The sequence below is a fragment of the Heterostelium album genome, assembly GCF_000004825.1.
Source record: "Heterostelium album PN500 unplaced genomic scaffold PPL_scaffold2, whole genome shotgun sequence".
Taxonomy (NCBI): Eukaryota; Evosea; class Eumycetozoa; order Acytosteliales; family Acytosteliaceae; genus Heterostelium; species Heterostelium album.
Window position 1 is genome coordinate 2,893,523 of NW_008805064.1, and position 22,520 is coordinate 2,916,042.

The 22,520-nt window shown below is 36.1% G+C and overlaps 7 protein-coding genes across 7 annotated transcripts; 5 read left to right on the plus strand and 2 right to left on the minus strand.

Annotated features, from left to right (window-relative positions):
- Nucleotides 1-234: 234 nt before the first annotated feature.
- PPL_02426 (leucine-rich repeat-containing protein) lies at nucleotides 235-4,396 on the minus strand (the record flags this gene model as incomplete). Its single annotated transcript, XM_020573413.1, has 4 exons — nucleotides 235-2,603; nucleotides 3,822-3,879; nucleotides 4,033-4,265; nucleotides 4,360-4,396. 4 exons carry the CDS (start codon nucleotides 4,394-4,396, stop codon nucleotides 235-237), a joined length of 2,697 nt encoding a protein of 898 aa, XP_020437530.1.
- Nucleotides 4,397-6,186: 1,790 nt separating this feature from the next.
- On the plus strand, nucleotides 6,187-6,942 carry PPL_02427 (uncharacterized protein; the record flags this gene model as incomplete). The annotated part of the gene is made up of 1 exon (XM_020573414.1): nucleotides 6,187-6,942. The coding sequence occupies one exon, from the start codon at nucleotides 6,187-6,189 to the stop codon at nucleotides 6,940-6,942; it is 756 nt and encodes a 251-aa protein (XP_020437531.1).
- Nucleotides 6,943-7,674: 732 nt separating this feature from the next.
- Nucleotides 7,675-8,087, plus strand: PPL_02428 (uncharacterized protein; the record flags this gene model as incomplete). The annotated part of the gene is made up of 2 exons (XM_020573415.1): nucleotides 7,675-7,687; nucleotides 7,729-8,087. 2 exons carry the CDS (start codon nucleotides 7,675-7,677, stop codon nucleotides 8,085-8,087), a joined length of 372 nt encoding a protein of 123 aa, XP_020437532.1.
- Nucleotides 8,088-8,538: 451 nt separating this feature from the next.
- fol1 (dihydro-6-hydroxymethylpterin pyrophosphokinase) lies at nucleotides 8,539-10,420 on the plus strand (the record flags this gene model as incomplete). The annotated part of the gene is made up of 2 exons (XM_020573416.1): nucleotides 8,539-9,353; nucleotides 9,418-10,420. The coding sequence occupies 2 exons, from the start codon at nucleotides 8,539-8,541 to the stop codon at nucleotides 10,418-10,420; spliced, it is 1,818 nt and encodes a 605-aa protein (XP_020437533.1).
- Nucleotides 10,421-11,116: 696 nt separating this feature from the next.
- Nucleotides 11,117-13,569, plus strand: PPL_02430 (pyridoxal phosphate-dependent decarboxylase family protein; the record flags this gene model as incomplete). Its single annotated transcript, XM_020573417.1, has 4 exons — nucleotides 11,117-11,239; nucleotides 11,313-12,321; nucleotides 12,388-13,211; nucleotides 13,282-13,569. 4 exons carry the CDS (start codon nucleotides 11,117-11,119, stop codon nucleotides 13,567-13,569), a joined length of 2,244 nt encoding a protein of 747 aa, XP_020437534.1.
- A 1,014-nt stretch (nucleotides 13,570-14,583) lies between these two features.
- On the minus strand, nucleotides 14,584-20,207 carry PPL_02431 (putative transmembrane protein; the record flags this gene model as incomplete). Its single annotated transcript, XM_020573418.1, has 3 exons — nucleotides 14,584-14,909; nucleotides 14,992-18,860; nucleotides 19,378-20,207. The coding sequence occupies 3 exons, from the start codon at nucleotides 20,205-20,207 to the stop codon at nucleotides 14,584-14,586; spliced, it is 5,025 nt and encodes a 1,674-aa protein (XP_020437535.1).
- Nucleotides 20,208-20,890: 683 nt separating this feature from the next.
- Nucleotides 20,891-22,456, plus strand: PPL_02432 (FAD-binding oxidoreductase; the record flags this gene model as incomplete). The annotated part of the gene is made up of 1 exon (XM_020573419.1): nucleotides 20,891-22,456. The coding sequence occupies one exon, from the start codon at nucleotides 20,891-20,893 to the stop codon at nucleotides 22,454-22,456; it is 1,566 nt and encodes a 521-aa protein (XP_020437536.1).
- Nucleotides 22,457-22,520: the final 64 nt, after the last annotated feature.

Here is a 22,520-nt window from a genome sequence, read left to right on the forward strand (position 1 = left end):
AACAAAATAAACAAATAAAAATACAATTGTAAATGAAAATACTATGAATTCAATGATGCTCGTTGTTTTTTAAATAATAAATAAATTTGTTTTTTGTTTTTTTTATTATTATTATTATTATTTCTAATACAATAATTAATAATATTTTTGTTATATTTTGTTTATAGTTTGCTTGTATTTTGTGGTGAGAGGTATTGTTGTTGTTGTTGTTTGAGAGTTACATTATCTATCTAACTATAGACCAGATTCTAACGATGAAGTTGAGCTTTGTACAATGATTGGATTGTCATGGTTGGTTACCAATAGATCATCCAGTTTGATCGGTGTCAAAACACTCTGGCTACGTACTCTTGTAAATGGATTTTGTTGGTTCATGTTCAGAATGGAACCAAACTCTGATGATGATATCGATGTTGTTGTTGTTGTTGTGGTTAAAGTGTTCGAAGCCTCGGCATCTTCGGCAATCGATGAAGAAGATGTTGAAGCGCTCAACGATACTTTACGGAATGGTGTAGACATTGGTGATTCTACACTACTACGTTTGGACTTGTTGGTTTTGGTGATCATCAAATTCTCGGAACTCGATGATTTATCGACTTTGCTAGTAGTATTTCCACCGTGTGGCACCAAAATAAGATTGGAAAGTGAGGACATCGATGACGAAGACAGCGACGATGACGATGACGATGATGTCAGTGAAGATAATGACGATGTTGAAGTGGAGGGTGATCCCTTCAATTTTAAGATGGTTTTAGATTTTTTGGAAGTGGATGAAGCGGATGTTGGCGATGAAGCGGTTGTCTTTGTTGGTGTGGTGTTTGTTGAGTGACTGTCACCGACTGTCGCCAACTTTGGTGGTGACTTTGGTGGTGTCGTATAGCCATTAAGAGTGGAACAGTAGTTGGTTGCAAACTCAAGATTCTGAATGGCATCGAATACCTGTTGGTGAGTGACAGGCTGGTCGTGTTGTCCACTGTTTAGCGTGTCTTTCGATGACTTTCTATATGAAGATGTTGAGCCGGTGGTGGTTGTGGATGTAGGTTTCGATGGCGAAGTATCAAATGCTGGAATCGATGGATACATTGTTGATTTGGGTCGAGGTAGACTAGTCGAGTTACTAGTTAACAACGTATCCAGTTTTGATGTTGAAGCGAGCATACTATTGACTGGAATAGAATTTGAAACCAAGCTAGGTGCACCATTGTTATCCTCACTGAATGGAACGGGAGAGTTACGTTCACTTCTTGGTAGTTGAGCAGCCAACACATTGGGTGATTCACATTTATTGGCATTGATAACTGGTGTAATAACTGCTGGACTATGATTATGATGATAGTTATTGTTATTATTATTGCTGTTGTTATTGTTGTTTGATATTGGTTTCTTCGGTATCGATGGATTGTTGTTTGTTGTTGTAGGCGGTCCTATTACTACGTTATTTGGATTAATGGCATTGACAACCGATGATTTATTGAGCTTCACTGGAACCTTTAGGAATTGCGCTAGTGTGGAAATGGCACTCTGAGGATTTCCATTGCGTTGTTGCTCTACTTTGAGTTTCTGATGTGCAAGAATGTCCGCTGGTATGGGTGTGCGCGGATAGAGCACGGTTGGAGTCTGAGGGAAGAAATGGTCTTGTTTTCTAATGGTGAAACCAACTGGGAGTTTAGCATTTATACAATTACGACGATCGGAATAAAAGAAGTTGCCATTGCCAATCAATGCCATCTGTATTTTGCTGATCAGCAGATAGATGGAAACACGACGAACCGGATCGTCAGTAGCAACAATCAACTTTTCGAAATCTGATCTCGGGTAGATCATTGAATGAAGTCGAGAACGAACGGTTGACACTGGAAGTGTTGGTGAATCTTTGGCTGTTGATTTTCCAATCTCTGTGAGTGACATCAAGATTTCATTCCATCCGACATTGGTGATGGCGTTGGCATCGATGTTTATCGCTAGAATACTACGGTTACTGGCGAGTGCCTGTGCCAAAAGACTGGCACCCTGATCGCCAAGTTGATTTCTAGAGATATCGAGTGAAGTAACCGAGGAATTCTTTCCAAAATATGGAATCAATGTCATTGTGACCTTTCCAACATTTGACAAGCTTAGAGTACGAAGTTCCGGATTCATATAGAGCTTTTGTAGCGATTTGTTAAACAGTGTACTAAAAGATTGATTATAACTTAAACCTGCTGCAACTTCTCCTACGTGGTTGTTGCTGTTTCCATCGGATTCATGGAATCCATTTGTAAAATCATTATTGTTGTTGTTGTTGTTGTTACTGCTTGATTGACGATCCTCCTCATTTGGATTGTTCAAATCGATGGATGTTGCTAAACTGAATACCAGACGATTGTTAACTACGTTGGTTGTATTGTTTGATCCACCACTGCTGTTTATTGGTTGTGAGTGCGGACTTGTTGTAGAAGAGGTCGAAGTACTGTTGGAAGTTGCATCGGTTTTCAATGGGTTGCTGTTATTATTGATACCAGAGTCACTCGATGAGCTATCGCTACTGCTGCTGCTGCTGCTATTACTGCTGTTGTTCTGCTGTGGATAGACAATGGTAAGTCCATCCAATGTTAATTCGTTCACTTTTATATCCGAGAGTGTTTGGAGCAGTGAGATGATTGTCTTCTCAGTGCCTCTGATGTGACGCAAGTTGAAAACCTTAATCGAGTTCTCGCTGTCACGGAACAATGAAAGCGCGTTGAAGAACATATCAAAGTTATCTTCGGCATTGACCAAGTTCAATCCCTGGAATTCGAGGTGAACCGACGGTTTCTTGTCTGACATCTTACAGATGATCAAAGCCAATACCTCTTTACTCAACGGACAATGATTGCAATCCAAACGGTGTAGAGTTGGAATCGAGAGAATCGGAAGTAGCTTATCCAACTCACCGCCAACCTCCAACTTGTTATTCGAGATATCGATATGTTCGAGCACCACCAGATTTCGTAGCGCATAGAAACTGTAGGTGGATACACCGCAGCCGTTCAACAAGAGATGTCTCAGCTTACTGTATCCCTGTGACTTGATAATCCAGCTGGAGAATGCATAGTTGGTTTGGTCGTCGAATTTATTGTGTGACAGATTGAGGTACTCGAGGGTGAGCGACATTCCATAGTTCTTTTCGAATGCCTCAAACAGCGCAGTCACTTGTTTCGCTGGAATCTGGCAGTTGGAGAGATCGAGATACACCAGTGCATGTTGGAACTGCTGCATGCAGCTCACCAGCGAGGTTATGGCTTTCGAAGACAGTGGATTCTCAGAGACGTCGAGGATCTGGATTGCATTCTTCTTGTTGAGCGACAGCGAGAGGAACACAGAGTGGAGCGCTTCACTTCCACAACGGCGAATCGACAGCTTCTTGAGATGCTGGTTGTGCAGTACGAGATCTGAGAGTGCTTTGATGACCGCCTCTTTCTTCAGGTCACGCAGTGTCAGTCCAATGAAATAGCGGTCGTGTCTCAGTGCATTGAGCAGCGGCACCATGTCCAAGATGATGTCAGAGTACTCTGATTGCTGCAGGTCGGTGTAGAGATCGATCTCACGGTTCTCCTCGCTGATCATCTTGGTGAGTAAGTTGGTGAGAGGGATGTGTGGGTTCACCTGGTAGTAGCTGCACCAGCCTCTATAGATATCGGTGAAACTGTCGACAAAGTTGAGTTTGGCGCCCGTCGGTGGATGAAAAGCAGTCGATGCCAGCAGAGCATTCGACTTGACATTGACAGCCAGCTCCGCTTGACAATGCTCGCCATTCTGTGCATGTTTCAGACGTCTCAGAACTGACAATATAGTATCCATACCCTCTGATTTAAATTTCAATTTTGTTTTTTGTTTACCTTTTTGAAATAATACTGTCAACTATATAATAACAATATGTAATATGTATTTATTTTGATTAGTTCCAAATGTATATCGAAATTATTTTATTTTTTTCGATTCCGATGCCGATTCCCGATCCAATATAACTTTCCAAAAATAATGTGATTGATTGATTGATTGATTAATACATACAACAAATTCAACTTTATTAGTTAATTCCTTAATATCATAGATATGATGATCTTTTGGTGGTTTCTTTGTCATTTCTTTGCCCTCTGTGAATATCAAAATATGATATTGAGTAATGACAATGATAGAAGATGTCCATTTACTCTCTGATTTTCGTTTGGTCATTACATATCCTCTATACATAATGCTCTCATTCCACATTAAATAGTTATTATTTAGCCATTCTTCAACATGATCTAAAAATATTTAAAAGAATTTAAATAAATATCTTTTTTTTTTTTTTTTTTTTTTTATAAATGATTACTTATTATATCCGAAACTAAAACTTACTTAATTCGATTGATGATAATTCAAGTGGGTGTCCCATTTATATATATATATATTATAAATAAATAAAAATAATATTTAAATTATTCTATTTTTATTATTGTTTGTTTGTTACTACTAACAATAAAAAGTTATAAAACTAATTATTATTTTTAAAACAATTATTTTTTTTAAAAAAAAAAAACAAATTTTAATATTTGTATATATTTATATATAATGATTGAATTGTATGTCACCTCTCTCACTCTTCTTCCCTCCTCTTCTTCTTCTTGTTTTGTTTTGTTTTGTCGAATCTATTTTAATATTATTTATTGTTTATGGTGATTGATTGAATCTGCCTAGTGACTTGTTTTTTCTCTTTTCAATTGTTTTTTTACAATATTTATTTAAAGGTTGACTGACTGAACTGAACTGACCACCTAAATGATATATATGATTTACTTTTTACTTTGTTTTTTTGTTATTGTAATTTTTGAGTTGTTGTTTTTACTACTACTACTGCTACTACTACTTTTAATTTAAGTGTTTTGGAGGGAGTTGTAATGTGATGAGCAGACAACACTTATATTGTGTGGTTTGGTTGTTTTTTTTTATTTTTAAATAAAAAAAGAACACAGATATGGTTGGATTATTATTATTAAATATATAATTCTCAATTAATATTGAACCTCCAGTCAGATCTTTAAATCAATTTTTATAAAAATTAAAAAAAAAAATTTTTGAAAAAAAGGAAAGTTATATTTTTTGTTCTGAAAATGAATTGATTTGATTTGACTTGACTTTGAAAATAAAAGATATTCTTTCTTAACTCTAAAATATTTATAAATAATAAATAAGAGGTTGATTATATATGATAAATAATTTTTAAAATAAAAAAACAATCAATTGATTTGTTATATTATAAAAAAAAAAACAAAAAGTATTTATATTTAATTAAAACTTAAGTAAAAAGAGTGTTTGTGTGGTGAAACAGCAAAATGATCAAAAAGGTTTGATTTTTGGGGGTTTTTTCTGTGTGTTTATTTTCTTTGTGAGCATTCAATTTCACACACAAACATTGATTACAGCGTTTTGTGTGTTTGCTTTATCTTTGTATGAGTTTGTGTTGTGTTTTGTTCCCACTTTTAAAAATTATCATGATCATTATTAACAACAATGAGTGGAAATATCTTTTTATTATTATGCCTATATGTTGTTATGTTATGTTATCTGTTTTCATTGTTTTTTTGTTTGTTGTTTTTTTTGTTTTTATTCAAAATAAAAATAAATAAAAAAAAAGGTGTTTTATTTTAAAATTGAAAACAAAACACAATTTTAAAATAGAAAAAAAAAAAAAGACATACATACATCACAACACATACATATATGTATTTAAAATACACATTTATATCATTGTTGTTTTAAATAATAATATCATTAATTAATTAAAATTTTAAAATGTTTTGACAAAGAAATATCATCGTCGTTATAATTATCATCATTATCTTATCACAGATCATATGTTGTTGTCGATAAGCTTACAACCAATCAAAATCAATTATAATTTAGGTGTTTAATCAGTGTTGTGAGATATTGTTAAAAAAGGAACAAATAATATTAGTATGTAAAGAGTTTTTATTGGTATTAAAGTTGTTGAACCGATTCATTCTAGATGAACACAACAAACCTAAATGATTTTGAAAAGATACCATTCATTATTCACAGCTCATAGTTGACTATTTAAAAAATGAGAATGAACTGAACTTCAATGAGAATTTTAAAGTGTACACTTGTGTTTATTGGTTGATTTTTTTTTATATTTCATTTTTTTTTTTTTGGTTAATAAGAAAAATGAATAAAGAAGAACTATTAAACAAAATAGATTATTTATATAATGAAATAAATAATAGATATAACCTACGCAAAGAAAAGAATTCTTCAAATAAAGATGTTGGTAATAGAATGTTAGTTTGTATTGCAGGACCACCAGCCGCAGGAAAGTCAACCATCTCTGTGAGATTATGTGAGAAACTTCAAAGTAGTGGTCTAAAAACTGTAGTTGTACCGATGGATGGCTACCATCTAGATAATTGCATATTAAAAGAACGATCATTACTTCACCGTAAAGGATCACCACCAACCTTTGATGTCATTGGTTTTAAAACAATATTGGATCGTCTATCTAAACAACAACAACAACAACCACAACAGCAAAGCAATAATAATAATAATAATAATAATAATAGTGATGATGATGATGATGATTTAGAATATAATGAAATAATAATACCTACTTTCGATCGTGAGTTGGATATATCTAGAGCTGGTGCAGCTGTTGTCGATCGATCAATAGAGATCCTATTGATCGAAGGAAACTATTTGCTACTCGATGTATCACCTTGGAATAGATTACATCGATTTTTCGACTTTACAATATTCATTGACGCAGATCGATCTACACTAGAACAACGACTCATTCAACGATGGTTAGATCACCAACACGATCATGAATCAGCTGTGAAACGAGCAAAGTCAAACGATATTCCAAATGCAATCTACACATTAGATCATTCAATAAAACCTGATATTAAAATAATAAATAATTAACAAAATAAAATAAAATAAATAAAAATGAGCTAATTGTTCATTCATTCGTTCATTCATTCAACCAGTTGAGTCGACATAACTCTATAAAATGTTTATTAGTTTTTGTTATTAGGATTAAAAAGATATATAAAATACTTACTGATGTTTATCTTGTAGCATTCTTAACGCTTTGGAGAGGTCACCGTTCCACTGTTTGACTTTGGTGAAAAGCAGTGCCTTCTGTCTTGTTCTCTTCTTAACACTTCCATGCATCTCTTGTGAGCAAGGGATGTCGCTTTTCACCTCTTCAATATTAAAGAAAACATCCTTCTTCCATTTCATATTTTAATACATCAAGTTGAAATGGAAGAAGGATGTTTTCTTTAATATTGAAGAAGAGACAGGTGGAAAACGACATTACCTTGCTCACAAGAGATGCATGGAAGTGTTAAGAAGAGAACAAAGAAAATTTCGATTGGAAAGTTGAAGATATAAATATCAAATATTATTTTTAAGTCCAATTAATTAACTTTAATTTCAAATAATATTAAAGATGTATACCATTTCTTCCTGAAATAGAAAGAATTTTCATAGAACATGAAAAGAAAGAACTTCTTTTGTCTTCTAACAATGTACAAAATGAGAAAATGCTCGATTAGAGACTGCTCGATCAATGAAGAACATAGAATTTAGAATAGAACATCTAATGAAAATGTTGATCCATAACAAAGTTGGAGATGAAGGAATAAATATATGGAAATGATTAGTAATGAAATAAAGAAATATGAAGAAGAAGAAAGAAAAAAGACGAAGAATTGGAAAATGATTTGTCAGCGATCGGTCTCCATACAGATGACAATGACGGACTATCAACAACTACAACCACGACAACTAACTCATCAAATATGTTAGTTGATAATAATAATAATAATAATAATAATAATAACAATAGTACGAGTAATAACTCTACATATTCATTAAGTAATGATCAACAACAAAATAATGGAGGGTATAATGATAATTACACTGTTAACACAGATAAATATTTAAATGAAATAGATGAGGAAGCATTAGAACAAAATGAAACAGAGGCATATGATTATAGTGATCGCGAGAACACTCAAGATGTCGATGGAGAAGAGAAACAAGATGAAAAAAACTATTAGTTAAAATAATAAATAATAAATCATTTGAAAACATCTAAAATCGTTAAAAAAAAATTGAATTTAAATTTAAAATTGAAAATTTATAAAAAAAAAAAATGGGGCACCTTCACAATACCTTTGACCCAAGTTTTTGTGTAAAATGTTGAGTACTTGCATTGTTTCAACACGATTATGAATCTATGAGGTAATTAATGGATCTCTTTTTGTGTACTAGTACACAACTTAAGTGCACAGTAAAAAAATTATTTAGACTCATTTTTCAATTTAATATTAGACTGGTGTGTGGGAAAACTGCAAAGCACATTTAATTTTTTGAAATGAAATTTTTTTTTACTCCTATGAAAGCAGAACGAGTGCATGTGACTCACAATGAGAGAGAGAACTTCACTTCAACATATGTTTAAAAAATAATAACAAAAAAATAGTTAACAAAAGAGAGAGTTAGATACAAATGGTAGATACAATTATAGTTAAAGATTTACATGTACAAGCTGTAATTGGTGTAAATGCAAATGAGAGAAACATCAAGCAAAACATTATTATTACATTGAAGTTGTATAAGGATTTATCGATTTGTGGTAGTTCCGATTTGGTTGGTCATACCATTTCCTATAGTACTCTGTCAAAGTCGGTCTGTGCCTATGTGGAATCGTCGCATCACTATACACTCGAAGCACTGGCAACCGGTGTAGCACGTACCTGTTGTCTTGGATTCGGAGTGGAGCGTGTCAAGGTGTTGGTGGAGAAGCCCGGTGCTGTCAAGCTCGCCAAGTGGCCCGGTGTCAAGATAGAGCGTACCCTAGAGTATTTCAAAAAGAATGCATCTCTCGAGATACCGAGTGCACTCCAATCGATTCCGGCAACACCGACCGGTAGTGGCGGTGCCAACATTGTGTATATCTCGATCGGTTCGAATTTGGGTGATCGTTTCAAGAATATCACAGATGCAATTCAATCACTGGGACTGTTCTCGGTGGTTCAAACCACTTCGTTTATGTATGAGACCGATCCAGCATACTTTACAGAGCAACCCAAGTTCCTCAATTGTTGTTGTCGTATCTCGACGGCGTTGGATCCACAGCAACTTCTCGCCAAGTTGAAAACAATAGAGAAGGATATGAAGCGTGAAGAATCCTTTAGAAATGCACCACGTCCCATCGACTTGGACATTCTCTATTACAACAAAATAGTATTGAAAACAGAGAATCTTGAAATTCCACATAAATTAATGTGGGAGCGTGACTTTGTATTGGTTCCACTATCAGAGTATGTAGTTAATTAGCTTGAATTTAATATAACAATTGACTAACAACAAATATTATTCATTTAGTATTGCACCAAACTTTATTCATCCAACATTACATATTACAACGAATCAAATGAAGATCAATCTCGGAAGTAATCTAACCATTAGAAAAGTTATGAGAATCAATCAAACCCTGTGGGATTGGAAGAAGAAAACATTTATTATGGGTATTTTGAATGTTACACCCGATAGTTTTTCAGATGGTGGAAGATACAATGATATGGAGAATGCAATTGCTCAGGTCACCAAATTGATAGCCGATGGCTCTGATATTATTGATATAGGAGGACAGTCTACCTATCCCGGTGCCGTACAGATCGGTGCCGACGAAGAAATCAATCGTGTCGTTCCCATTATCAAAAAGATTCGTGAGCATCATCCAACCATACCACTGTCAATCGATACCTACCATGCCAAAGTGGCACGTGCTGCCTTGGATGCCGGAGCCAATGTTATTAATGACGTGACCGGTGCCATAAGGGATCCCGCCATCATTGAAGTAGCCAGAGAGTATCGTGTACCAATTATCATTAATCACGATCGTCCTACACCTCAGTTCCTCCAGCAACAACATCTCCAAAAGATGGCAGCTGAAACCGGTAATCCAGCGGATCTCAGTGTCATCGAGAAGCAACCGGATATCATAAAGCTGGTTGGCGACTACTTTAACGAGCGTGTTCAAACGTTGGTTGCTTCGGGCATTCATCTCTGGCAGATCATTCTCGATCCAGGTTTGGGATTTGCCAAGACCTACGACCAGTCGATCGATCTGATCAGAAGAGGTAGCGAATTGATATCGAATGGTTTCCCACTGTTGATAGGACCATCGCGTAAAGGATTCATTGGTGCGACACTAGCTAAATGCGAAGGATCCACATTGGTACCAGATGCAAAGAGCGATCGTAGACTATGGGGAACTGCTGCATGTTGTTGCATAAGTGCAGGTTGGGGTGTTAACATCATAAGAATTCATGATGTCTCTGAAATTAAAGATACAATTTTAATTGCAGATACAATTTATAGATAGTTAAATAATTATTATTAAATAAACAATTTAAATAATATTATATCTTGTAAAAATGATCAAACGTTAGATCGTGTTCTTTGCTCAATCAACTTAATTATCATAAATCAAACTCTTTGAAACACAACACTACACAAAGTTCATTGTTGATCAAGATTATTTAAATAATTATATTTTTGTAAATTGGTAATAAGATAATTTTATTTTTCATCAAACACGTTCAAACCACAACTGTTGATTTAAAGGTAAGTTGGAACTTTATCATCATTTTTTTTAATTTTTCTAACCATTTTTTTTTTTATTGGCCTCGATTTAATTTGTGATCACCCCAATACTCGTTGAATCAGATTTACACACATTCATCAGTTGCTTTTTAATAAAAACAAAAACCAACAATGACATTTCATAAATTTAAATTACAAAAAGATAATTTGATTCTTTACAAAATGTGGAGGTTTAAAACCAATCAATAAAAGTTACCAAATAACAACAATGATATTGATCATCAATTTTAAAACTATCAGATTACAAAAAAACACAAAAAAAATCAAAATACATCTGAAGTAATATTTTATTTTATTTTATTTTAATTTTAAAAATGGTTTAATTTAGAAGAATCCAAAATTCATTGACAATAAATAGAGTAGTTGAATTAGCATCCTTTTCATTGTCAACTAATATTCAACAAACAAATAAATCATGAATCCCCTTCAAATTCCCAAAAATTTAATTCCACAATTCCAACAGTTTGGTAAGGAGCTTCCACCTCTCCAAGGAGAAACCGTCGAATTTGCTCCACAGGCATGGTTCCTTGGTCCAAAGGTAAGTAATAAATTTTTTTAGATCTATTAATTTGGTTAAATTATTAATATTTTAATGACATCTATTTTTGTAGGCTGAAAATTCTGATTTGTTCATGAAATTGGTTACAATGGCTTTTGAGTCACACATTAGCTCAAGAAAGAACTTCCACACAGAAGATTCCCCAGTTTTCACTGCTGAATTCAAGAAGACTCCAGAGTACATCAATGCCACCAACGATATGATCGCAAAGGCTACCACTTTGTTCAACTTCTTGAAAAAGTCACTCCCATACTCTTCATTCCGTTATGTTGGTCACATGACCAGTGACGTCACCATTGCCTCTGTGATTGGTTACATTTCCACTATTCTCTACAACTCCAACAACGTCACTGTCCAAGCTTCACCAGTAACCACATTCATTGAAATGTGTGTCGGTAACGATTTGTGTCGTATGGTTGGTTACCCATTCCCAGCTCCAATCGATCCAAAGCTCAGTGAGAAGGAGAAGGCAAAGATAATGGCCAACACCATCACTCCATGGGGACACATTACATGTGGTGGTACTGTTGCCAATGATGAAGCTTTCTGGTCACTCTACTGGGGTAAGTTCATCCCATTGGCTCTCCAAGAAGCATTCTTGCACGAAGCCGTCCTCGCTCCAGCTGCCAATATCCAAGTTGAGCTTGCCAACGGAACCTCAAAGAAGTTGTCTCTCTGTACTCCATGGGAAGCAACCAACTTGTCAGTTGATACCCAAGTCAGTCTTCCATACAATGTCGGAGTTCTCTGTGACATCGACCCAACCCAAGTTACCTACTTGCTCAAGAAGTACCACATCTCCAACATCGGTTCATACACTTTCCTCAAGAAATACGGTTTGAACTGCCCAGTCTTCATGACCCCAGGAACTTCCCATTATTCAATTCCAAAGGCTGCCGCAATCCTCGGTCTTGGTAGTGATGCTGTAAAGATCATTCCTGTCGACAAACACGCTCGTTGTGATTTAACCGTCATGAGAGCTCACCTCCAAGCATGTGTTGACCACCAAATCCCAGTTGTAGCATGTGTCTCTGTTATGGGTACTACTGAAGAAACAGCTGGTAATTATCAACCTTAATTTATTATTCCAATATTATATATTAATTTTTATTTGTTTATTAATATAGTTGATTACCTTGACCAACTCATTGCTCTCCGTGATGAAATGAGAATTAAAGGATTGAACTTTGGTATTCATGTTGATGCCGCCTGGGGTGGTTATTTCTTGTCATGTATTCGTCCAGACTACAAATTGGAACAACCAACCAACGATATCCTTACACCATCTTTGATGTCTTACCCACCAACTGCCTACAATGATATGGACAGCTCTGATCCAGCTGCCTACTGTAGTGACCACTTTGCCAAACAATTGGCTGCCTGTGCTCACTGTGATACCATCACCATTGACCCACACAAGGCCGGTTACATCCCATATCCAGCTGGTTCTGTATGTTACAGAAATTCCAAGTTGCGTGATATCTTGGTCTACACCGCCACCTACATTGGAGGTACCACTGTACCAACTGTCGGAATCTATGGTATTGAAGGTTCAAAGCCAGGTGCTGCTGCCTCTGCTGTCTACCTCAGTCACGCCATTCTCCGTACCTCCAAGTCTGGTTACGGTAAGATCCTCAAGCGTTGTTTGCTCAACACCAAGTTGTTCTACTTGCGTCTCCTCTGGTTGGCTCAACCATCGGACCACTTCGTCGTAACTGGTATCCCAGTTCCACCATCCGATGCAGTATTGGCTGACCTCAAGAAGAAGTTGATCATCAACGGTAAATGGCTCACCTCTGACCAAATTGCCAACGATACCGAGTTGGTACGTCAATTGGCTCAAATTGGTCCAGACCAAAACATCGTCTGTTATGCCTTCAACATTAAATTGCCAAACGGACAAATCAACACTGACTACAAATTGTTCTGTGACTTTGGTGAAAAGGTTTATGTATGTATAAAGAATACTATTCTTTAACTATTCTATACAGAGTTATTAATTAAAATTGTTTTTTCTTTAGGAACGTTTCGACTATATCCCAGAGAAGGGTATGAAGGAGTTCGATTTGGTTGTATCCAACACTGAATTTGGATCTGCTTATGGAACCAGATTCTTGGCCACCATTGTTAAGAGACTTGGATTGAAGAATGTACCAGTTAGCCCATCGATTCCAGTATTGAGATCAACAATTATGGACGTATTTGCCAACGAAACCTCTACTGGTTCATCATTCGATGTCATCTTCCCAATCTTCACCAAAGAAGTCAACAAGATTGCTTTGGCAATGACTCCAAAGCAAGCTGCTTAAATTAACTCCTAGGAGATTTCATTTTTGCCACTAAATATTACTAAAAATAATAAAATTCACAAACTTGTCTTGATTGTAATGAAGAAACAACGATCGTTTTATATCCTTTCTCAACCTAATACAATTGTCTTCAAATATGATTCTATCATTGTTTGATAGTGATTACTTTGTTTTGTTTAAGTTAGGTGAATTCATTATTATTGTTTTATGTCTATAATTGAAGAGAGTGAGGGGATTATATTTTAGTATTAAAATCACTTGATAACTATTTTTTTTTGTTTTTTTTTAATTCAGATCCCAAAAAATTTTTTTTAAAAAAGTTATTAGGCAGAACAACTTGTTTATCTTTGAAGAAACATACTCAGATAAGAAAGTCTTTAATGTCTCTAACTATTTCAAAGTTTATATCGTTTCATAGAAAAATTAGAAGTTGGTAAAATAAAAAATAGATTTGTTCTTTCATTAATAAACGTTAGATATTTTAAAAAAATAAATATCTTAATTAAGATCAATAAAATTTTCAAGATTTAATTTTTTTAAAAAACAATTTCCTTTTATAGAAAAAGAAGGCTTTAAGTCCTCAAGAATAAATTTATTTAAGTCCATTCAAAATAAATAAATTACTATTCAATAAATTCTTAACAAATAAAATAAAAAATGGACCCAAAAAATATGTGTTCTTTACATTATAAGAAATTAAAATTATTTTGTAACGATTGTAATAGATTGATGTGCGAAGATTGTTTTGCAAGAGAGCACAGAGGACACAGATATTATGAAATCACCCAATAAATAAGAGAGTAAGTTTATCTGTAAATTAAAAGAAATTTTAGATTATTAACTAATACATAACAATTATATTAGTTCATTGTTACAATTAAAAAAAAATAAAGTATGAAAATCTTTAAAGAATAAATTAAATATAATAAAAATTTGTATACTTTTATAAAAACCAAATATATATAATATTTTTAAAGATGTAAAGAATTATTTGAGGTATGAAATTACAATTTATTATATTGGAGAATGCATTCCAAGTTTTGTATCGAACTCCAAACGAAGTTCCAATTGGAGATCTGCAAACCATTTCTTATAGAGATGTTTAACAATTTCATCGAGAAGTATTACAAAAGGTGCCCATCCAAAGAGTACTGCATAGATTTCCTTTGGTATTTCACTAAGTAGGTGAACACCACCAATGATCTTTAGAGTAACCAACGTGAAGCATATTTGTAGAATAATACAAAAGATAACGGTTATCACTGCCTTGTAATTCTTTCTGAATGGATTGAATTTTAATACACTACGAGTATGATGAATAAAACTTAAACTTGTTACACCTATTAAAAAAAATAAAAATAATAATTATTAATAAATAATTATCTTTAAATATTTGGATAATTAGATTGATATTATAATTACCTAAATAAAAAACAAAAGCAAACATCATTATATTCTGAGAGATAATTAATGCATCGGAATAAGACAGTTTTTCGCTACTTGGTTCCCATTCTGACATGTTTGCACCGAATATATTTGACCAAGAAGCACCGGAAAGCGATTGTAAACACCATATAAATATTGATACCATGAGAATGAGCGATGGAACCAAACGGATACCAATATATCGAGCAAAAATAGGAATGTGTTTGAATTCACTGTTGTTCTTTGGACTGAGCGTTCGCATAACATCTTCGTCTTCAGTGGTGAAAAGTAAGGACAGACCGACAAGTGGGATAATAAGGAACTGTAACCAAATCAATTGTAGTCCAGTAAGAGGAATTCCACCGACGACGCCATCGACTGGATACGAAACAACTAGGACACCGGCTACTAAACACATCAGTACCAGAGTCATTGAAGCACTGAGAATAAACTGGAGTGACTGACGTGTGTTGGTGAGTAGCTGTCTTCCGACATGGAAAAACTCGAGTATCTCATTAAAGTCGGTACGTCTGTGGAATACCAGCGAGCATGGCAACGATGTAATGTCACAACAAAGTGAGTGAGTAGATGGATGTTCCGATGGCACTCTGGTAGTTGTGTTTTTACGCAGGGGAAGTGGTGCCATTACCGACTCTGTTTCGAAAAAGTTACGAGATGTCAGGAGTGGACGAGGATCCGCTTTGTTCAGTGGGAGATTAAGACAACGAGATACGGCAGGCTCCAAAGAGAATGCCAAATCCGCTTGACAAAAGATAGGTGTATTCTCGTAGTTGAGTGCACTGCCTATGCAGCAGACTACTTCGCCATTCTCCTGAAGGATCTTTATCATCTCCAGCTTTGTCTCGGGGGTGGAGTTGGAAAACATTGGAACGAGCAATGGAACGTTGTCTACCTCTTCGAGATGTCTTCTAATGGCATTGATACCTTTTGGCAAACGAGAGGGACCGTCGGCCACTTGAACTTCATCGGGAGCAGGATCCTTGAGCGATACACAGCAATTCCAATCGGTTTCCAAACCCAGTTTGTTGACAAATGAATTACTTTCTCTGCTGTCTTGATTTGAGAAAAATACAAATCTGATACCGGCAATACGAAGAACCTCTACGAAATGATTGGCATGTGATTTCGGTAATTGTTTCATTCCTGCCATACCAATATAGATCTGTCCATTCTGTAGTTGTTCGAGTGTTTCATTCTCAGCAACTGTATTGGTAAAGCTATGATCATTGGCAAGATCTTTTGTTGTCAGAATTGCTGTTCCATCATCTGAAAGTCCAGATTGAATCAATGTTTCACTATCTTCATTACTCTTGGCTTTGGATAGTTGTTGTTGTTGTTGTTGCTGTTGTTTTCTCTGTAACTGTTGTTGTTGTATCATTTGTTGTTGTTGTAGCTGTTGTTGTTGTTGTTGTTGTTGTTTCTTTTTCAATCTATTATTTCTAATTCTCTTATCGTTCATCGAGTCAGATTCAGAAGTCTCTGAAACACTATAAGAGTTTGTATCTTCTCTTGATAGTCGTTTCAATTTCTTTTGTTTCAAACTTTGTTGTTTATCTGTCTGTGACGGTTGTTGTTGTATATATGGATTATCACTATCTGTTTCACTATCGTTATTAGCATATTCAGATGGTGCTTCTTCTTCATCCGATTGTTCCTTATTATTATTGCTATTATCACCTTTATCAATAACCATTACAACAGTATCATCTTCATTCATTTCCTCTTCTTCTAATTCTTCTTCTTCCTCTTCACTCATTATTACTTTGATGTTGGTGATGTCGTTGGTTGGCTGTGAATGAGTGTCATCTGTAGCTTCATAGTCCAACTCTATTGGTGGAAGAATAATCTGTTTGGTGATAGTTGCAGACATCGACAGCTCACTCTCTGGAGAACCTGAAATCTTATCTTGTTGTAATTGTTGTTCTCTCATCTTATTCTCTTTCTCCAATTGTTTTGCCTTTTTCTTGGATTTTTTCGATTTGTATGGCTTCAAGAACTTGGTCTTCTTGGACTTTACTGGAGCAGGTGACTGTTTTCCACTTGGAATAGGTGATTCTACTAAAATAACAACTGGTTCACTATTATTATTATTATTATTGCTATTATCTTTGTTATCTTTTTTGGTTGGTGATGAATCATCTACTGATGAGGATGTTGAAACACCACCCTGGAATGGAAATGGATGATTGCCAGAGAGTGTTAGTTGAATATCTTCGATTCTGGTGATCGGTGTCTTTGGTTGGGCAAAAGGAATTGGTGAGCTAATAAAGATGTTGGCTGTCTTTGGCTGGGTGTTTTCATACTCTGCCTTCTTGGTGAGTTGCATTCGAAGATTGTCTTTCTTTCTTCTTACAATGGTACTGTTTGAGAATCTGACATCGACCAACGGACTGTTGACACTGCCACCGTCGAATAGCTTTTTGAACTTTTGCTCGATTGGCTTGTATGCAAAAGAGATACCCTTCATTCCGTCGTTGGCCAGCCACTTTGTGTAGACGGCACGCACCTTCTCCTTCTCCTCATCGTCAAACACAACAATGTTCTCGCCATCCCAGTAGTGAGTGCAATGATCGAGAACCAACTCAGTGCTTCCCTTGGAGAGCAATTGCAATGTCTCCGATCCAATATCCTTGGCAACGAGAGAGATCATCGATGGCGACTCATTGTCATCGTCGTCGGGCTGCTCTTTGTTGTTGGAGCGTTGTGTTAGCGTGTGGATTTCTTTTACACTGGCGAATTGGTTGGCCACTTCGTCGGAGAATCCAATCTCCTTGGCGAGCAAGCACAGACACTGGGAGTTGGTAGTATCGGAGCTGTCCTCTCGATCTCTAATCAAGTGAAGTTTCGATACGTGGTCGCTAAGATTACTGGTGGTCGTTGAGTTGGGTCGAGAAGTATCGGTGGTGGCTGTGTACAAACGACACGTCTTGTTCAAGAGACAATCCAATCCCAGAGGTTTGAGTGCATTGATATGCTCTTGCCAATCGTGGTCATTAAAAGTAATAGAATACTGAGTGTGAGAGTACTCCGATGACAACTCCAAACGAACCGGACCATCTTGTTTCAAGAACGATATTTCTCCAACGGTATTGACGGGTTCTGATACGATACCATCTTTGTCGAGACAACATATAGTTGTTGTGCTAGCAATGTGGTGAAGTAAGTTCGAAGAATGTGAAAAAGCAACATGTTTTGTACTCATAATGGCGCGCCAGTAGGTGACTACCAAGTCGAAAGGCACCTTGGGAAGTCTGTCCTCGTCGTACTCTGTATCAAAGTTGAGCGCTGGATGGTCGTCTGCAATCTCACCCTTCAACGAACGCTCTTGTAGCACGTCGAACAGCGCCAACAACTTGGCATGTCCAATGGAATAAACGAGAATCAACAATACACTTGGCAACATAATCAAGCTGAATGCAATGGCCAAGTCCACTTGACGGATAATGAGAAGATCGACCAGCGACCGCTGTTTCTGTAGGATCGATCGAATGATATTCGATACCAAAGAAATCGATATGGTGATCCAGAGGAATCGCTCCATCACCAAATGAATATAGTTGATTGCGTTGATAACCGGATTGATTGGACGCGTCGACGGTAGTGTCGCAGCAGTTAGCTGTGGAAACGACGGTGTCTCGTGCACGACAAAACAACAACGTCCCGAAGTAAACAGTGTCTCTGCCATCTCCTTGGCATGCTGCTTCTCCTTCTCACCGAAATCCGGATTCACCTCCAGCAGTCTGGTTGTCAGCAGCTCCGACGAGTAGGTGTCGCCACGACGCAACACGATTCCGTTAAAGAGCGGTTCGACGCATGCCAACATCACCGGTATCTTCTCACCCTCTCTCAAACTGATGTGATCGCCCTCCACCAGTAGATTCAGTGGCACCTTTCGCCATAGATGATCACGACACACCGACAACACCGAGATTGTCTCTGTCGAGTTGATAACACCGTCCTCTAGAATATCGCCGGCAGCCACATAGTGTTTGAGATGTCCACGTGCCTTTGCAATCACTTCGTTATGTATCAACTGTTGCTCACGAATCCTCATTACGAGATGCAACACAATGTAGAGGAGAAGTACACCCGCTTCAATAATGAGATGTATCGCCTGGAAATGTTGATGCTCCAAAATGAACGCAACCACCAGCAGTATCACCGCCAACACATAAATCAAAGGAGTAACTCTAAACAGCTGCTCCTTCAACATATTCCACTTACTAAATGGATTCAATATTTCTTTTTCATCCAATAGATTCTCTATTTGATTTACCAGTTTTCTGTGTTTTGTTCAAAAACATTTAGTTAACTTAAGATTGTTTAAACAATGGTCCACTACTATCAATATCTCTTACTTACTCTGATGCTTCTCTTGAGGTTAAACCAATGTCTGGATGTAGATGAATACGTTGGTTGTCATTGTAGGTATCTTGAAAGGATACAGAGATATCGTCTCTGATAAAACCTGGTGTAGATCCGTGAATGTTGTAAGAGACACCCAATGATAGAGAGTGTTTGTGAAATGAATTCGACATTGAAGTCGATTGATTCGTATTGTTGTTGTTGTTGTTCATCGATGTCTGGACATTGTAGAACAAATGACTATTGTTATTACTGCTGCTATTGTTGTTGTTGTTGTTATTGCTTCCATTACTACCAACCGATCTATTCTGTGATAAATTGATATTATTTTGACTCTGACTACGTGATAGAATCGAAGAAGATGGTGATGTCATACTATTGTAGTTGTGAACAGTATGATGATTATTGGTATGTTGATGGTGTTGATGATGATTATGATGATGATGATGCTGATGTCCGCCATGTTGATTATGACTATGATGATTCATCAAATTAGGATGACTTGAATTTGGTTTTAAAGAGCTAATAACATTATTATTACTATTATTACTATTGTTATTGCTATTATTATTGATAAGATTCTGTTGTGAAGAAGTCAATGAATTGTTACCATTACTATTCTCATTGCTGTTGTCTGCAGATGCAGAAGTAGAAGTAGTAATAGTAGTGTTGTTTATTGTAGTAGTATTGTTAGATGGTGGTGTAGCAGGTTGAACCGATAGTATAATATCATCGATGTTACTATTAGTACTACCAATGCTACTGATACCACCTATACTATTACTAAGGTTATTACTATTATTATTGTTATTATTAATACTACTCATTTAAAAATTTTCATGTAATATATATAATATTAGTTTGAATATTATTCTAATTCATTGATAAATTAATTAAAAAACTATTTTTTATAATAATAATAATCTATAAGTTTACAATATATATGATAGTATATCTTATTTTTTATCATCTAAAAATAAATCGACACTTTTTTTTAAAGGTTCGTTTTTGTCTGAAATCCTAAGATTTTTTTAACAATTAATTAAAAAAATGTATTTTTAATTTTGTCATCTCCATCATTTCAAGAATCATAGTTAGTTAGATAAAAAAGAAAGAACAGTAAACCAATAATTCTTGGTAGAAGAGGACTCCATTTTTTCTAATTCAATATTAACAATTTGAAATGGTATCAATCCTTTTCATTTAAAAGGTGATAATGCACAACAAATAAAAGAACATTCAATTGAATCTAGATAACATTTACATAGATCTAGTTAAAACTATTGAGAAATAAGATTTTAATTTTGATAGAATAAAAGTGCCCGAAATAATTATAAAAATCTTTGCGGAAATAGTGTACACAAATCCCAATGAAAATTAAAAAATTAAACGAATTTTTGTTAATCATATTGTTCATTTGAAATCGTCTTGTTTAATAATATATAGTTTATACAATATAAATAAAGTTAGATATTTATATATATATATATTATATAAATACATATAAAATATGTTATTGAATAGAATTACAAAGTCAAACTTTATAAATATTAATAAAAGTTGTTTGAAGAACTATTTTTGTTCTGTTTCAAGTGGATCATCCACTACGACTTCAACAACAACAACAACAACAACAGCAAATCTATTAAAAGTGAAACGTGATGATAGATTTAGCTATTTGAATAAAGATGATATTAGTGTGTTCAAAAAGATAATGAATGATGAATCAGGTGTCATTACGGATGCTGATGATCTCGTTGGTTACAATCACGATTGGATGAACAAGTATCATGGCAATTCACAGCTGGTTCTCCGACCAAAGTCAACCGAGCAGGTCAGTCAGATTCTAAAGTATTGCAACGAGCGGAGACTCGCTGTCGTTCCACAGGGTGGAAACACCGGGTTGGTCGGTGGCAGTGTTCCGGTGCACGACGAAATCGTTCTCAGCTTGCAATCGATGAACAAGATCCACGAGTTTGACAGCGTCACCGGTGTGCTGACTTGTGACGCCGGTTGCATCTTGGAGTCGCTCGAGCAGTACTTGGAGCCGCGCGGTTTCACCGTGCCACTTGACTTGGGTGCGAAGGGCAGTTGCCAAATAGGAGGTAACGCCGCAACGAACGCCGGTGGAATACGTCTGCTTCGCTACGGATCGATGCATGCCAACGTCATGGGTGTGGAGGCGGTACTCGCCGACGGAACCATTGTCGACTGTCTGTCCACGCTCAGAAAAGACAACACTGGCTACGACTTGAAACAGTTGTTCATCGGCTCCGAAGGTACACTTGGCGTCATAACAAAGCTGGCTATACTGACACCCGCCAAGCCAACGAGTGTGCATGTCGCGCTGCTGTCATGCGACTCTTTCGACGAGGTGAAGAAGCTGTTGATCGAAGCAAAGAAACAACTCGGTGATATTCTCTCGGCGTTTGAGTTTATGGATCGTTCGTGTATCGATGTTGTGCTGGAACACCAACCGCAAGCCAGAGAGCCATTCGACAGTAAATTCAAATTCTATGTGCTGTTGGAGGTGTCTGGATTCAATGAGCAACACGATAACGAGAAGTTGAATAGCTACTTGGAGGATGTCATCTCGAGGAAGATGGTGGCGGACGGCACATTCGCGTCCGACTCAAAGAGTATCGCAGAGTTTTGGAAACTACGTGAAACCATCACTGAATCACTTGGAAAAGCCGGTGCAGTCTATAAATACGATTTGTCGCTGCCAATGGATCAGTTCTACAACATCGTCGAAGTGATGAAAGAAAGATTGGCAGGAAAGAACAACTCTATGGTTTGTGGATTCGGTCATGTCGGTGACGGTAATCTTCATCTCAACATTTCAACACCCAAGCAGAAATACAACAAAGAATTCCTCGGTTTGATCGAGCCATTCGTCTATGAATTCACCAGCAAACACAACGGATCGATCTCTGCAGAGCACGGTATCGGTGCAATGAAGACAGAACAACTGCATCACTCTAAAACCAACAGTGCAATTCAACTGATGCGTAGTATTAAACAAACAATGGATCCAAACGGTATTCTTAATCCATATAAAGTATTACCAAATTAATTATCATTATTAAAAACACTTTTGCGCCAAAAATAGTAATGGTAATGGTAATAATAATAAGAAT